At 40.3% G+C, this 15,798-nt stretch overlaps 1 protein-coding gene across 2 annotated transcripts in view; it reads left to right on the forward strand.

The window, feature by feature from the left end:
- Window positions 1-15,798, forward strand: part of nbas (NBAS subunit of NRZ tethering complex) — a 146,645-nt gene that overhangs the window by 11,433 nt on the left and 119,414 nt on the right. For both annotated transcript variants that reach the window (XM_079344594.1, XM_079344593.1), the window contains exons 9-15: window positions 155-430; window positions 4,842-4,967; window positions 5,308-5,459; window positions 5,590-5,727; window positions 12,345-12,423; window positions 14,529-14,633; window positions 15,172-15,308. In XM_079344594.1, the coding sequence (XP_079200720.1) occupies window positions 155-430; window positions 4,842-4,967; window positions 5,308-5,459; window positions 5,590-5,727; window positions 12,345-12,423; window positions 14,529-14,633; window positions 15,172-15,308 (1,013 nt within the window). The remainder of the gene's footprint in view (window positions 1-154; window positions 431-4,841; window positions 4,968-5,307; window positions 5,460-5,589; window positions 5,728-12,344; window positions 12,424-14,528; window positions 14,634-15,171; window positions 15,309-15,798) is intronic.

The following is a 15,798-nucleotide window of genomic DNA, read 5'->3' on the forward strand; positions in this document are numbered from 1 at the left end:
CTATATCCTCTAGTGCACCTTCATTTTTAAGTCCTTTTTTCTCAACCTTTTTCTTGTATTTTTGAGTTTACCTCCTTCCAGTTTTGAAGGCTGCTGTTATATATATATATATATATATATATATATATATATATATTTGTTTTTTTATTCACAGTGTGAGGTGAAGCTGGCTCAGAAGCGTGGGCGCCTGGAGAGCAACCTGAGCGGAGTAGCCGGTGAGGATGAGGAGGGCGACGACGGCGGGGACTCTGACTCAGATGAAGAGTCCTCAGCCAAAGCCCGCTACTTTGGCTACATCAAGCAGGGCCTGTACTACGTGACGGAGATGGAGCGGTTCGCTCCGCCACGCAAACGCCCCCGCACCGTGATGAAGAATTACCGTCTGGTCAGCCTGAGGTCGACAACACCTGAGGAGCTGTACCGGAGGAAGGTAGGAGATCGTGATCATGTGCATTTTATGAATTTAATCTCTACTCTTGTGACGCACTCAACTTGTGCATCTCATTTACGAGGCCTTAATTTTTGAATTCTGGCACCAGAATATGATGCCAAGGACAGAGGGCTCCTCTTGGCAAAGCTTTTTTTAGATAGCAGGGTCAGAAGTAAATTCCGAAGAGGGTTCACAGAAAATGTTATTGGTGTCCTCCTTTTGAATTTTAAAAAACTATTATAACCAAGCCTGAATTCATGTTAACACATTAGTGAACATCTAAATTGCAGATTCAGATAAAGGGAGGATAATGAGACACCTGTTCTTACTATTTCGCTGCACACCATTCCAACCATTCTCAGGCCCATCATGGTCCGGGAATGGTAGTAAAATTTGTTTAAAAGTTTTTTTTTAGCTGAAATGTACTTTTTCTTTTTTTTTTTTTTCTTTTTCTTTTTTTTGACCTTTGTTTTAAAGTACAGCTGAAGGACAGAACGCATTGGCAGGACAGAGTGGAGGATGACATACAGCAAAGATTCTAACCCATACAGTAGTTGCTGTAATAAGGACTATAGCCTTCATACATGGGGTGCACAACATAACTGCTAGGCTGTTAAAGCTGCACATAACAGTCTCAGGGTGGTAATTGCTTTGATTAAGGGGCATTATGGAGTTTTGGTAGAGAAACGTGAAAGTTGGATAATGTACAGATTCTGTGGTACATGTTCCTAACTCAAGACACAAACTGTCCTTGGAGGAACATGTGGTCCCTGTTACAATGTTTGAAGATAAAATGCTGCACGAGAAGTTATGGTGGAGGGTGTACAGTGAAACCGTAACGCTCCTGGGAGCTTTATAGCTCCAAACAGGGACCCATTATTTTCTTTAAATAAAATGTGTGTTTTTATTTATAAAAAAATAGAACATAGAGTTGTTTCACTTTTCTAACTTTCACATTTCACAACCAAATCTACATAGTGTACCTTTAGCATTTTGGTGGAGACTTCATTATCCCAAAAACTGTTAAATAAAATGCAATGATAAGATATATTATGTTGGAAATGATTACAGTACGACCTTGGTTGATCCTCGGGCTTTTCTACTAGCCACACCTAAAATAGTTTACATTGGTTACATGATTTTGGAGTGAAATGGATTCATGCTTGGATATTAAGCAGCATCATTAAGTGTCAATGTATCCAATATCTATGTGACGGAACAAAACCCCTGCAAAACGGAATATAGTCATCGGCATGTGCATAGCTACACGATATAGCCCTATAGCCTCACTGGGCTTCTTGCAATCCCTTTTTTGAGTTTGAATAAAATAGCCAGTTGGTTGGTTTGGTATTGAGATGTTCATTGACTAAAAGTACATAGAAGACCCATAGCAGTATTCACATTTGAGATCATTTATGAGTTGAGTTGTAGACAGGTTCTTTAGTTTGATACTTGTGGTTGCTGTTGTAGTGTGTTTAAGTATGTAGGAGCTCTAAAGGTAGCATATCCATAAACAGGATTAAGTCATATTTCTGTTAGTGTTGACTTTTTTATTTTGACACTCACAATAATAAAAAAAAAAAATCTTCATCATTCAGCGAGAAAAGCCTTTTTCAGTGTTTCTGTTGGGATTTGAATGTTCTTTAAGCTCAGCAATCTCAACAAAAATACTAGAGCTGACATGCAGTGCTCTGACTCACTGAGTTATATGAATTGGTTCTGGCAAAGAAACTGAAATTACCTATTTAATATGCCAAAGATACTCCATTTCTAATTACTCTTTTTATATGACATTTATCATATTCAGACTGCTACATGAGTCACATTAAGAGCAGCTGTCAATTGTCTTCAATGGTGGATATCACATTTACCATGCGATTCTTCATTCTTCTGAGCACTTAATTTAGCAGCAGCCGAAGGACGTTATATGAATCCGTGTGGTCATTGAATTAATTATAACAGCCTGATCTGCAAAATTGGTTTCCGACGAAATGAATCCTGTGCCAGCTCACTGAAGTGCTATTGTTTTGTTGGCTCAGCTCCAGCGTGCTGTTGAGGAGAAATGAAAACCAAGCAAGATGTTCGTTCTGCTTTAAGGCTATTTCCTCAGTCCCGGGGGTTTCTGTGAAATGCTAATTGCTGCGTTAGAAATATGGCTGTTGTTGCTGCTCGCTACAAATTGCAGCGAAGACAACAACACCCTCTATCATAAAGCACAGTATCGGCTCTCAGCGGTCTCAAGTTTGAGCACGGTTCATCAGTCATTTTTATGACCCATCATCTACTTCCTTCTTCATCATTGTCATCATCATTAGATGCCATTAGTCATCTCCATCAGTCGTAACAGTGGAGAGTTACAAAGTAATATATCATTATTATCTCTGTGTAACACTCGGTACCCGCGGCTCGTGTCCAGCTGCTGTGCTGCTCATGTTTGAGTTGTTTTTCCTTCCTTTTAGTCTGATGTAGCACATGTAGGCGTGTGGGTGCAGAGAGGAGGGGAGTCTGTCTTTATTGTCTACATGTGAATGTACTGTATGTCAGTGCTCACTCGCTGATGCATGCCTTTTTGGTTTATTGTCTGTGTAAAAGTCTGCACGTTGCCTATGCTATATTGATATTTCCACCCTGGGCTACACGCACTCACAGTTACACACTCTCCAACAGTACACATACAAACACACATTAACAAACACACACGCACGCACACGTACTGTACACTGCTGTCAGAATGACTTGACCTTCAGCTACTTGAGGTTTGTAGTCCAATTGACTCGGAATAGGTCACCAAAAGTGATTCAAGGGTTATTTCCTTAAGTCAGTCCCTTCATGTATTCGGTGGTCTAACCCTGCCTGTAAAAGTAGCAAACTGATAGGGCTGCTAACGGTTTTATTAGCTGATTCCACAGAGAGAAAGAAGCAGTTTTTGATGTCCTCCTACGTGAGGTTTAACTGTGTGGGGTTCTTATTGCCCTCAAGGAATCACAGTCTGGCTAATGTGTTGCTTTGTACTCCTACACACAGAAAGAGATGGATACGTTTTGTGTGTCTGGGTGTGCGTCTACGTGTCAGACGATGCACTCTCACACATTTACCAGACACACATAGGGCAAAAACTGAGGTGTCATACGGTTGTTGGATCAAATCATTTTGTAAGACATTGATATGACATAAAGCCTCTTTGGCATCATTATGTTTTTACATCAAAAACAGCCCAGTTAAAAAAACAAACAAACTTATTTTGCCGTCAAAAACAAAATGTATAACAAGATTTTTGCCATGCCAACAGCTCACAAAGGTTTTGCTTTGGTCGAGAAGTGTTTTGGGCAAAATGCTAAAATCAATCTGCTATCATGACCATGCTAACTTGCGGAGATTGAACCTGGTTATCCAGGATTTCGGGAGAAAGTTTCTTATAAAACTATTTCCTCGCCTCAAAAAATGTTCATTGGCGGAATTGGAGAATTGGCCAATATAAGCAATTCCTTCAGATACTAGTACAATAAAAAAAGATTTTTGACAAGAATAGGCTAATTGTCATTATGCTGGTTTTGGCAATTACACTGGTTTTTTCTGGCTTCATGCTGTTGTTTAATATTGTCACATAGTCAGTTATTTTATATTAATTATTTGTATTATATTTATATTATTTTCTAAGTAGTATATTGAAGCATGCTAACAAGATGAACTGAGATAACCGAAGTAAACATACCATGCATGTAGCATTATGGCTAGCATTATACGTATTATAGCGTCATGCTTAAAACTGCTATTAGCATGACTGCAGCTAGTTTTGTTATTTAAGTCCAGATTCTGTTCCATGAATTCCCGATATCTGGTTCTAGATTCTTTGTGTTTTTGTGTTTTTTTTTGCTTTGTATCTTTGATTTTCTTTCTTCAAATATCTGAAAATATTTTATCTCGCTCCAGCTTCTCTTTATCCCCTCTGTAGCAGACAGTGCAGACTGTGTCACATTGCAAAAAGCTACAGAGATTTAATTTTTGTATGAGAGATGTTTTTGATCCATTTTTTTAGTATTCAAAGTACAACCCCAACATTGTGATAGTGCCTTAGCTTGTACACACGTTTATTTGAAAACTTCCTTGTCATTCAGCGTGAACAAAGATTGTGCTGGGGACTTTCTCCTATCATGTGGCTGGAATGAAGTCAACTCAAAATGCCCCAAAGAATCGGGAACGAAGATTGTGAATCTAACCTTAAAAACAGGAAGAAAATTGTCCATTGTTGTTGTATGCTTAACACAAAAAATTTACATTTTCACATATGTTCTTTTTGTATATGTTTTTGTTTTTAATGCTGTTTGGCCCAGAGTGAGTAAGGAAAACATCCATATATATTGATCTTATTCACATAATGTGTTTATTTTGTGCATATCTGTTTATTCCACAGATTGACAATGAAGAATATGGCGAAGCTCTGTCTCTAGCCCAAGCGTATAATCTTGATTCAGACCTTGTCTACCAGAGACAGTGGAGGAAGAGTACTGTCAGCATCGCTTCAATACAAGATTATCTGGTAAGAGATAGAGTAAACAAAAGAGAGAGATGCGAGAAAATTAGGCAAGGATGAGGATGGATGATTTAGAGGAGTGAGATAAGCAATTCTATCTCAGTTTTAGTGTTTACCTCTGATTATTAGATCTCTGGTTTGAAATGTACAATATATTTGTGTGGGTGGCTAGAGCTACTGCACATGCTTAAGTGCAGCACAACCCCCTTACTTTATTTCACGCCTCATTTTTACCAATTTGTAGCACATTTTCACACTCTTCCCTCCTAATTTTTTATCTAATTTTCCTTCTATCATTTCTTCTGAACTCATTCCTGCCCTCTTCCAATCCCTTCATTCCAACCAGAGCAAGATCTGCAAACGCTTATGGGTGCTGCATGAGTGTGTAGAGCGCGTCCCTGAAAATGTTGACGCAGCCAAGGAGCTGCTGATGTACGGTCTGAAGGGGACCGACCTGGAGGCCCTCATAGCCATTGGAAACAAAGAAGATGGGGGCAGGTATGTAAAACACAAGCCTACGAAACATCACTGATGCAAACCTGAGGCCCATTGTTCCTGACACCGTTTGTTTTTCCACATTTTGTTTTTAGCTGCAGCTGTATGTATCATTTCCCTTGTCACCCTCCAGGTTTATCATGCCAGGAGACGTCGACCTGGATGACCTTCCCTACGAAGACATGCTGCCAGACGATGAGGAGCTGGAGATGAAGAAAGAGAGGGAGAGCAGGAAGAGACGAGAGCTGTTGGCCAAGGTCGACTTAAGCAGGTAAAAACACACAAGCACTCACGCTGTTGGTTTAGTCTGCTCACTTATTAAGTCAGACAGCAGAGATGAAGACAGAAAGTCAAACCAGGCAGAACTGCTGCCAACGATGTGAATATACAGAGTCTAGAGTATTCCTTTGAACAAAATCACCCAGTCTGGGAAGTGGTTACTGAGGCCATCCTTCAACTGGAGGACCAAAGCCTGCTTGGCAAGCATCTGCCTCAGTAAAACATCCTCCAGCAATTTACCAAAGCCCACATTCAAATATTATATTACTTTTTACAGCTTTGTACACAGTATGGCACTTTAGTCGAGCTTTGGACCGTACTGAAATAGATCAACAACAAAGTGATTAAAGGCTGATTTTGTTGATGCCCTAAGTTTTCCCCTTGTGCCACTCTTAGTTGTGTTTATTTTTTAGGATAAACTCTTGACAACTCCAGGATGGATTTCTCTGAAATCTGCCACAGTGGGTCTCAGTGGATACATTGTAATGACCTGACTTCTGCTTTAGTACCACTTCAAGGACATTTTCTTTCATGAATCATGTCAACTCAACAATCTTATTTGGCAATGAAGGATTTCCAGATATGAACCCAACTCATTATGGAGCAGACATCTCCTCTCATAGCTAGAGCTGTTAACCATCTTGCTTCCCAACTATTGCATGATTTGCTGTGATATTTTAGGGACGGCAAATTATGGTCACCAGAGGATGATTTGTCAGATTTGAAACTGGCATCATCATGAGGTCGAAGTTTCTGTGTTCAATTCTTTGGTTTATGCCTGAATAGATGCTAAGCTAATAATATTTCCATAAGAGTCAGCCAAGCTGCTTGTAAGTGAATTTGAAATATAAACACTTTTGCAATTACTAAACATCCAACTTTTTGATATCAGCATATTAACACAGCCATTGCGAGCAAATATTAGTAAACAGATTAGACTGTTGATGTGCCCAGTACAGCAGCACAGCATGATGTTAGACAAGTTTTACACATATTACTGGAGACTGGTTGTACAGTATTTCATTAAACATAAAGACAAACCCCAGCAGATTTTACCAGCAGCTTGAGACGCTCAAGTAGCAGTTGTTGTGTGGGAAGTAAAATCCCACTAATGTGAACCTGTTGCTGACCGTGTGAGTCGCCATTTTTACAGGTTTCTCTCTGCTGTTTAGAGATCTTAAAATTCTATCATAACCATTCATTGTGTGAATTATAACGATAGCTTGGTTGACTTTATTTGGATTTGTTGCAACAAAAAAAAAAAGATGATAAAGAAAAGGGCAGATTGTGGTGAGGGTGTTTAAGGTGAAGAAGAGCTCAGTGTGAGGAATGAGGAGAGAAAGTTGCCAAATGTAACGCTGATTGTTTGATTAGGTGGCACACCAGAGAGGGGATCATAAAGGCGGGGACATTAATGAGGATGAGGGAGGAAGAGAACGAGAGAGAGAGCGCTGGTGGAGATTAGTGGGTAATCTGCTGGAGGTAATTTATGCCTTTGAGTGCCCAGGGAAAGACTAATGAAAAACCCTTTAGTGATCACTAATCACCTCTTACACACACACACACACACACACACACAAACACACACGCAAATAATCACACCCATGTATCATGAAACAGTCTTTAGCACATCACGAGTTAACACAATTAATGATGCACTTCTAAAATGCATATCCATATGGTGTTCACGCAAGCAAGAAGGGTGCATAAAAATATCTCAAGCGTCAGGAGCTGGACTGTGCTGTCTCTTTTTTTTCCCCCTCTTACCTCAGACACTTAACCACTGAGCCTCCAGCCTGCATTTGAATGAGGAAGAGAAGAGACTGTAATATCGTGCTCCTGTATTATCTCCTCCTCAGTCAGTTCCCTCCTTGCTTACTTGCTTTGTCCGTTTCCCCTTTTTGATTTTGTCTCCGTTTTAACTCATCGTGTAATAAAAGTGTTTAGCTTTATCGCAGAGCTGTAGTCGACAGTAGATAAAAGAGAAGATGGAGGAGATGAAAAAACACATAGGAGAGAGGGGGAAAATCGATAATTTACTTACTATTAACAAAAACCTATTACATTTAATCCTCTGTGAGTTGCTTTCTTTAAATATGCCTATTTTTCTCCTTTATCTATATCTGCATTAAGGTGTCTGCCAGGCTGCCCAGACACATCTCCCAATTAAAAAAATAGAATTAATACGAGTGTGTCAGCGTGTGGGTTTTGGGTGAGTTGAAGCCCCTCACATAAATGGAGCAAACCAAGTTGCCTCAAGGCCCGCGGTGGAAGCCTGAGACAGATCATAATTCTCTTAATTTCTTTTTAACTACACCACCATTACAGAAATGGCTTGATATCGATCACAGATGCTCTTTTTTACTTGTGTGTGTGTGTGTGTGTACGTGTGTGTACGTGTGTGTGCGTGCGTGTGTGTGCGTGTGCACACGCTTGTGAGGCTCCTGTGAGTAGATAAGGACTGTATTTACCCCCCCCCCCCGAAAGAGCTTGAAAGATGTAATTAGAATGGTGAGTTTTTTTCTCATCAAGGTCAGTACAATACGATAAAGGGATGATTTCAGATTACTTTTATAAAGTCACTTTTAAGACGGCTATCGACAGTTCCTGCCCAGGAGTCCCATTTTCAATAAATAGTCAAAGTCAAAGCAACTGAATCGATTTCTTCTCTCCTATATCAGCTGCCTAAAGATGCTTATTTCACTCTCAGTAAACACAGATTGTGTTTAAAGGACTCGATAAAATGATGAATGTTCACAATGTGCATTGTTCTTGTTCCTACCAGCTTTACTCCTATAGGCTATGTGTTCTTCTTGTTCTGCATTCAGTTATCCTGAAATGAAATATCACATAAAACACTGACTTCCTCAGGACCTAGTTATTGCTGCTTATTTTTCACTGCCATGCTGCAGTCCTGTGTTGTTTTGGCCGCATGCAAGCTTTGATGTTGCAGCCTCTTTCTCATCAGTTTGTGTATGAATAATAAAGTATAATTTAGATGCTGCCAAGGGCCATTGTAACTGCTGCTCGGACTCTCTGCATACAACAAGATGGACAATACTGCAGTGTGTGTGTGTGTGTGTGTGTGTGTGTGTGTGTGTGTGTGTGTGTGTGTGTGTGTGTGTGTGTGTGTGTGTGTGTGTGTGTGTGTGTGTGTGTGTGTGTGTGTGTGTGTGTGTGTGTGTGTGTGTGTGTGTGTGTGTGTGTGTGTGTGTGTGTGTGTGTGTGTGTGTGTGTGTGTGTGTGTGTGTGTGTGTGTGTGCGTAAAAGAGTGAGGGGAGACAAAATGAGCAGTATGCTGCAAGGTGTTTATGTTTTTATCTGATCCGATTCAGACCTCAAACAGAAGTCCAATTTTCTCATTTTCTTTAGCACTGGTTGTGTGCATTTGTGTGTATGAAAGTGAGCGTGCGCACAGATGGTGGCATCCATGTGTACTTGAAGGCATGAGCTGCAGTGTCTGTTTATGCAGTCCTGTTGTATCTCTTGCACTGTGTGTGTGTGTGTGTGTGTGTGTGTGTGTGTGTGTGTGTGTGTGTGTGTGTGTGTGTGTGTGTGTGTGTGTGTGTGTGTGTGTGTGTGTGTGTGTGTGTGTGTGTGTGTGTGTGTGTGTGTGTGTGTGTGTGTGTGTGTGTGTGTGTGTTGGCCTGATAATGTTTTTCAATCTCTGTTCAGCATCGCCATACTCAGGGTGTTTGTATGTACAGAGATGAAGGAGCAGTTCCACCTTGATTGTAATAGAGTTTGATAGCTGCGAAATACATAACGCACACATGCTCACAGACCTTGACGTTATCAGGATCCCCCCTCTCCTTACATAAGACAGCTGATGTGATGATGTGTGTTAAACTCTTAAGCACAGTTGAAGTTGTGCACATTACATACAAAAATACCCTTCACGACCTTCTAACTCCATTCAGATGTGTCGCTGTGTTTTTATTCATTCTCCTTCTTTAATCATCCCTTTTTCCCTTGCGATGCTGTTTATTGTAAACGGGCAATTCAGAGAACTAATATAAACCTTTTTCAAAGGCACAGGTGTTCAGCCGGCCTCTCAGAGTACAGACAGGCTGCTCATTTGTATGTGTAGCAGTGTACTACACACTGTTTATGCTATACTTGAGTGGAATTCAGCAGCAGGATTGGCAATTTAGAAGCAAGGGACGTGGACCTGAATTAATTCAAACATTCAGCCACCTCTAACCTACTGGTGACCATTTCCACAAAGCTGTTTTAATATGGAGGAAGCCTGAATTCAAAAGGTACATGATGGACTATTTCTGTTTGAAATAACTTGAAGCAACTGGAATGATTTTATGTATTTTGTTGAACTGCCCACTTGTAATAGCCCATTAACTCTGAGAAATCCATTAAGCTCTTTAAAGTCACTCTCTCATTTGGTTTCCTGTCATTTAGGGAAATTTTGGAGTGTGTCATACTAATGTGTCTTTCAGGTTAATTCTTGGTCGTCTTTTGACAGAACCTGTCAAATAAACGAAACTTGATGTAAATTGAACTTTTTACCCTGTCAGAGAACTTTATTCTTCCTGAGAAACAACGGAAAGGATTTCATCCAAAATGATGCTTGATTTGCAAGAAACCATCAACCATGATCCCATGCTACAACCTGAGGACATTCAACTATCACTACTTTTATGATATTTTCTGATTGAAAGACCCTTTTTGGCAGACATAACATACTCATTTAGGACCTTTTAAGTCAATAACTGTTGTTAAAGTGATTGAAAAGTAATGTTTAAAATACTACTAAACAGCTATGCTAAGCAGCTCTGTGGGGCTGCACTGTAGACTATATAATTATACAGGAAATGTATCTCCACATTGTTACCAATAAAATTGTCAAATATCCCTCAGTTGGGTGGAGTCCAGAGCAGAACAGTTGTGTCTTGGTTTGAAGCAGTCGATATCTGTTGTGTTAGTGGTTGTTAAGACAGACGTTACAACATAGGATCATGGGAATGTTTAAGCCTTAGAGCACTCTGTAACTGGTTATTAAAGGAACACCAGTTAATAATGATTATGAGCTACAAGAGAAAACAAGAAGACAAGACTAATATTTTGACCGTTGTAATCTTGAATGCCTGTAAGGGATACGACTGATGTTTATTTATTGTCCCAAATCAACTTAACGCCTGCATCATGTACTAACTACTGATTCATAGAATACATTTTTCATCTGGCAGATGAAGTGTCCTGTTCATTGTCAAACATGTGAGAAGCTGGTGGCATTGTTGGGAGTCTTGCACCAAAATAAGTCTAAAAACAAACATTGGTATCTGAATTAGCCCTGATTTTCCCAATCGGTGCATCTCTGCCACATGCAGTGTCAGAAGAGACAAATAGCAGCATGCTGCAGAAAACCACTTTTTTTTTTTTTTTTTTTTACTTTTTCCAAACAAATGCCAACAGGGGGCGCCAAAATCCACAAGACCCAAAAATCCTCACAGGAGCTTTAACGTTTTACAATCAGTCTGAATTTGTTTTTTTTTTACCTGACATACGGGCTGAATAAAAAAAAAAAGAAAGGATCACAAAATATATTTCTACTTCTTCTTCTTCTGCGGCCAGTTTGTGTTTGTATTATAATTCATGATTGAGTCATCATCTCAAACCTCAAGAGGAAAACCGGCGGGGAGCACAGCTTCCTAACATCTTGTCTTATCTCCTCTCCTTCCTCTCCCTCAATCCTCCACTTTTCCAACTTCGCTGTGAAGAGGCAGAGCAAAGCAATAATTACCACCAGTACGAGTGTTAAGCCGGTGCTCTTTGATGTGCCAGAGAGTGTGTTGAGCCAGTGTTAATCTCTGTTAGTCTGCGTAGAGGAACCCTGATAAGGCCTGATAGCGCCCTCTGTAATGAGGGATTAGGGATTAAAGGCGGAGGTGGAGGGGTCAGCTCCCTTGTGGTCACACTGCGGTTGATCCAGTCTGGGGTTTTTTTAAGGGAGCGTTTGGGACCGCTGTGCCTGTTCAGGTTGTGGATTAAACTTGTCATCTCTGTGAGTGTGTGGGGAGAAAAATGTTTTATTTCACTGAGTGTGTGCAGTGCTTTTTCCGCCTTGTGGTTCCTATCCCCTGAGCACCTTGAGTGATTGAATTGTAGGTAGATTCTATACCGCCCTGCGCCGCAGTGTTTGTGGTCATCCAATTTATTTATGGTTGTGATTAAACAACATTAGAAATGGATTTGATTCTGACAGGGCAATCACTCACCTCATTGACATCTGGCATCCCATACATAACAACTGAAGGGCTTTTGTGGTTATAAGGACGTGATTTGTTGCCCTCAAAAAATGATTAGGTCTAGAGGGCACTATTTTGTACTGTAGTGAAGTCCAGAGCATTGTTATATAGGTCCCTGCGGAGTACACTGCACTGTAGGAGACATTTAAAGATCGAGTCTGGTCTAAACTTAAAGGTTTTGCTTGTGTGTAGTAAGAGCAAAACACTATTCAGATCTTGTAAATTGACTTTCAAGGTGGCCTTGTGGATGTTTATTGTGGTATTTTGTCAAAGTGCCTGGATTGCTTTTGATTAGCCTGTGTCTGTTTCTCTCTCTGTGCGTGTGCGCGTGCACGTGTGTGTTTAGGCTGACTCTGGAGCAGAAGGAGCTGTGTCGAAATCGACTGAAACTGCTCTCCTACCTGGACCGGCTGGCAACGTACGAGGTAACGGCAACCATCCCCCTGTTGTTGTAGCGCCCTGCGAAGATGACCACAGATTAGCATTTTTAAAAGATTTACTGAAAAATACACGTCAACCAAATCAATTACTCCGTTATTGAAGGTTTTGCTTTAATTGGCTGTCAATCGAACTGTTTCAGCCCAGGATTAAATATCAAATCCTGATAATCTCAATCAAGAACTGTGAAAGTCTGTTTAGATCTCTTAATCCTTAACAAGGGCAGTCACAGATCCACTTGTTACACCCCGCCTTCACTTCTAAACTGTCAGCAGCAGCTTCAGGCCTCTGAACTGTAGTTAAAGTCCCCATAAAACAGAACTTTGAGAGCATTTAACTGCTGTGTCGTGACGTACAACTGAAATAGAACCAGCAGGACATGACAAGAGGATGAATTTGATTAGATCACTTAGCTTCGGCAAAGATTTTTAATAGATGGAAAAATGTGTCAACCAGGCTGCAGGATGACTCATCAGACATTTGAAACATTTTTACGATGTCAAAATACTGCAATGAGACTTTTGGAAAATATATTTGACAGATAATAACAGAGAAGTTGATATTTTCCACAGTAACGCTGGATTTAAAAAAGGGAAAATGTGCCATTAATTTCATGGGGACTTTAAAGGTAGGAAACATATCCATGTCATCAGATTAAATGCACTTATTTTGTCGGCATAAAGTAGTGAGCTTTTTTTTTTTTATTATTCTTCAAGGGCCTGTTTAAAAAAAAAAAGATACAGTTTTTATCTTTTCATTGTTGGAACTACCTCTAACATTGTTTGTCCAGCTTTGAGCCAGTGGGCTAAATGCTGTCTGGCTTGCTATTTTTCCCGACTAATGTCTCAAACTGAGCTCCCAAGATTTAAGCTTGTTCCCTGTGAGTACTTTGGAAGGAGCATGTGTTTGAAGTGCTTTTACAATCATGCTTAGTTTGAGGGTTTCTGAAGGCTCATAGCATGTGTGCTCAGAAGCTCATTTAATATTAGTGTTAAAAATTGCTCAACTTTCTCTGCTGTTTTCCCATTGGCAATCTCACTGTTTCATATCCAATCCCTCCAAAGCACAGAGGCTTTTCTCATATCACTTTTACTGATGCTCTCTCTTAAACCCACTAATCTCTTTAGAAGAAGTGAGAAGTTGTAGATGTTTACGTGATCGGCATTAAAATAGCATTCAAAAGAATAAAAGGTATCGTACCTACATAGCTGCGTTTAGTTATGTATGATTTAGCTGTAACGCTAATAAGCTTACAGGATGTTAGCATCAGTGTAGCATAGATAGATGCATTTTGAAAGTGGCTTTTTGACACTTGCAGCTACCTAGCGCTCTTGATTTCAGATTTACGATGAGTCATGTTCACATGCGTGCCCCGCTCTCCCGCAAATATATCACAGACGAACAGGCAGGGACACCTCCCATACACGAGACGAGAGATGAGATTTTTTTCTTTCTTTTTTTTTTACACTGCTGGATATTTAACTCAGACAGAGTGACGTCTCTGTCTTTATTCGGACATTGTCATGGTAACTGCAGCGCTCGTCAGATTCCTTTTGCCCCAATCCATTTTCTCTGGCTGTCTATGAATATGATATTAGGGGTTTTATCATAGCGATTTTGGGCTGGCTCTGTCTGCATACGGGCCGTTCAAAGGCTATCCATCAGACACACAGGCTCACACACACATCTATGCAGAGCTCGACACACATACACACACACACACGGGGATAGAGGATGGTGCAGGGATTTTTTAACAGACAGACACATAAATTAGTCAAAGCCAGAGGCCGGGGAAACAAATATTCCCTCCTGACATATGAACGTGCACACTTTCACAATCAAACCTCGTCTTACATAGTTCAAACCAACAGACTAGACATCTGTAAAGTTAAATAGCATCTTTGTTGACTTTGAGTTGCAGTCTCATCCCCACATCTTTACTCTGACTTTCTACCCACTTGTACCTCTGGAAAAAAACAACAAAAAAAACAACACAACAACACCCTACGCCTCACAAATGTTCTTTTTATGAATCCTGGTCGTATCCCCCCCCCTTCTTTTTCTGTCTCTCTTTGTCTTTCACCCTCTCCAGGAGATACTTGGCGGCCCTCATGCAGCTGAGGAGAAATACGACGCCGAGTTCTTCAAGAAGTTCCGCTCGCAAAATATCGTTTTGTCAGCAAGAAACTACGCCAGGGTAACATCAGACTTTTGATTTCTTATATTATTCTCACTGTTGCAAAGCAGTTAGCGATAATGGGCAGCAAAGTAATTTGCTAGTTGATTATAATATGATGTGATTAGTTTTTTATTAGTGCTGTGGTAACTGTCTGTTTTTGTTGAAACATGTTCTTGTGGTGCTTTACACAGAGATTTGACTCGACTGTGTTGTTTACACAGACTGGGATTCAAAACCAGTTTAGTAGCAAGACAATAAATCCCAAAAAGAGGCTATGATTTTAAACTCCCACAGAACAGTAAAATGTTCTTGATGGAAGGTTTATTGCAGCACTATTGTATGATACGGCATTAAGTGATGCTAGGTGAACCTTATGAACCGCTGACTTTGTGCATTTCTTTGTATTTCTTGTTGAATTGGTGTTTGCCATCGAATTAGAAAATGCAGAATGCCGTTGTGCTTCTGCTTTTGTCTGACGAAATCACATAATCTACCGTTGAAAATATATTCCGCTCAAGATTTCAGCTCATCATCGACTTCATTTGCTTCCCTGCAGGAGAGTAACGTGCAGGCTCTGGGTATCCTCTTCTCGTACCACGGAGCAGAACTCCTCCAGCACCGGCTAGCTATCCTTCACAACTTCCCAGAAACCACCTCTCCTCACGAGTACACCATCCTGCTACCCGAAGCCTGGTGAGACACAAACACAGAGACACAGAGGGGCCGCCCGTCTCTGTTTAAGTGACAATATCTACTTAAAGGAGAAATTCTAATCTCAAACTGCTTTCATGAGACGCGGAGCGGCGTTGGTTGATGCAGCGCTCGAAGTAAATGTACTGAGATGCTTTCTCTAATAGACTGCACAGTTTTCACGAGATTTTTCTCTTCAATTATCCTGCCAAAGAGAAGAGGTGAAGCTGTAAAGAAACAGATTGTGTTTTCACTCACGTTGTTAAGATCATTAAGAACGTTGCTTTATTCTGTATACTTTAGATATTTAACATTATCAAAGTGATTCCATGAAGGGGAACTCACAGAAACACATTGATACTGAATATGAAAGCGTTTTGAAAAGGTACTTGAAAAGCCTTAATTGTAATAGAAATAAATGCCAGTGTGAAATCTTAACATGCAATTCAGATTTTAGAAGAAAAGTTTGGAAAACAGCAAAATAACTTTTCAT

This window comes from Symphodus melops (genome assembly GCF_947650265.1).
Source record: "Symphodus melops genome assembly, chromosome: 1".
In the NCBI taxonomy this organism is placed as follows: domain Eukaryota; kingdom Metazoa; phylum Chordata; class Actinopteri; order Labriformes; family Labridae; genus Symphodus; species Symphodus melops.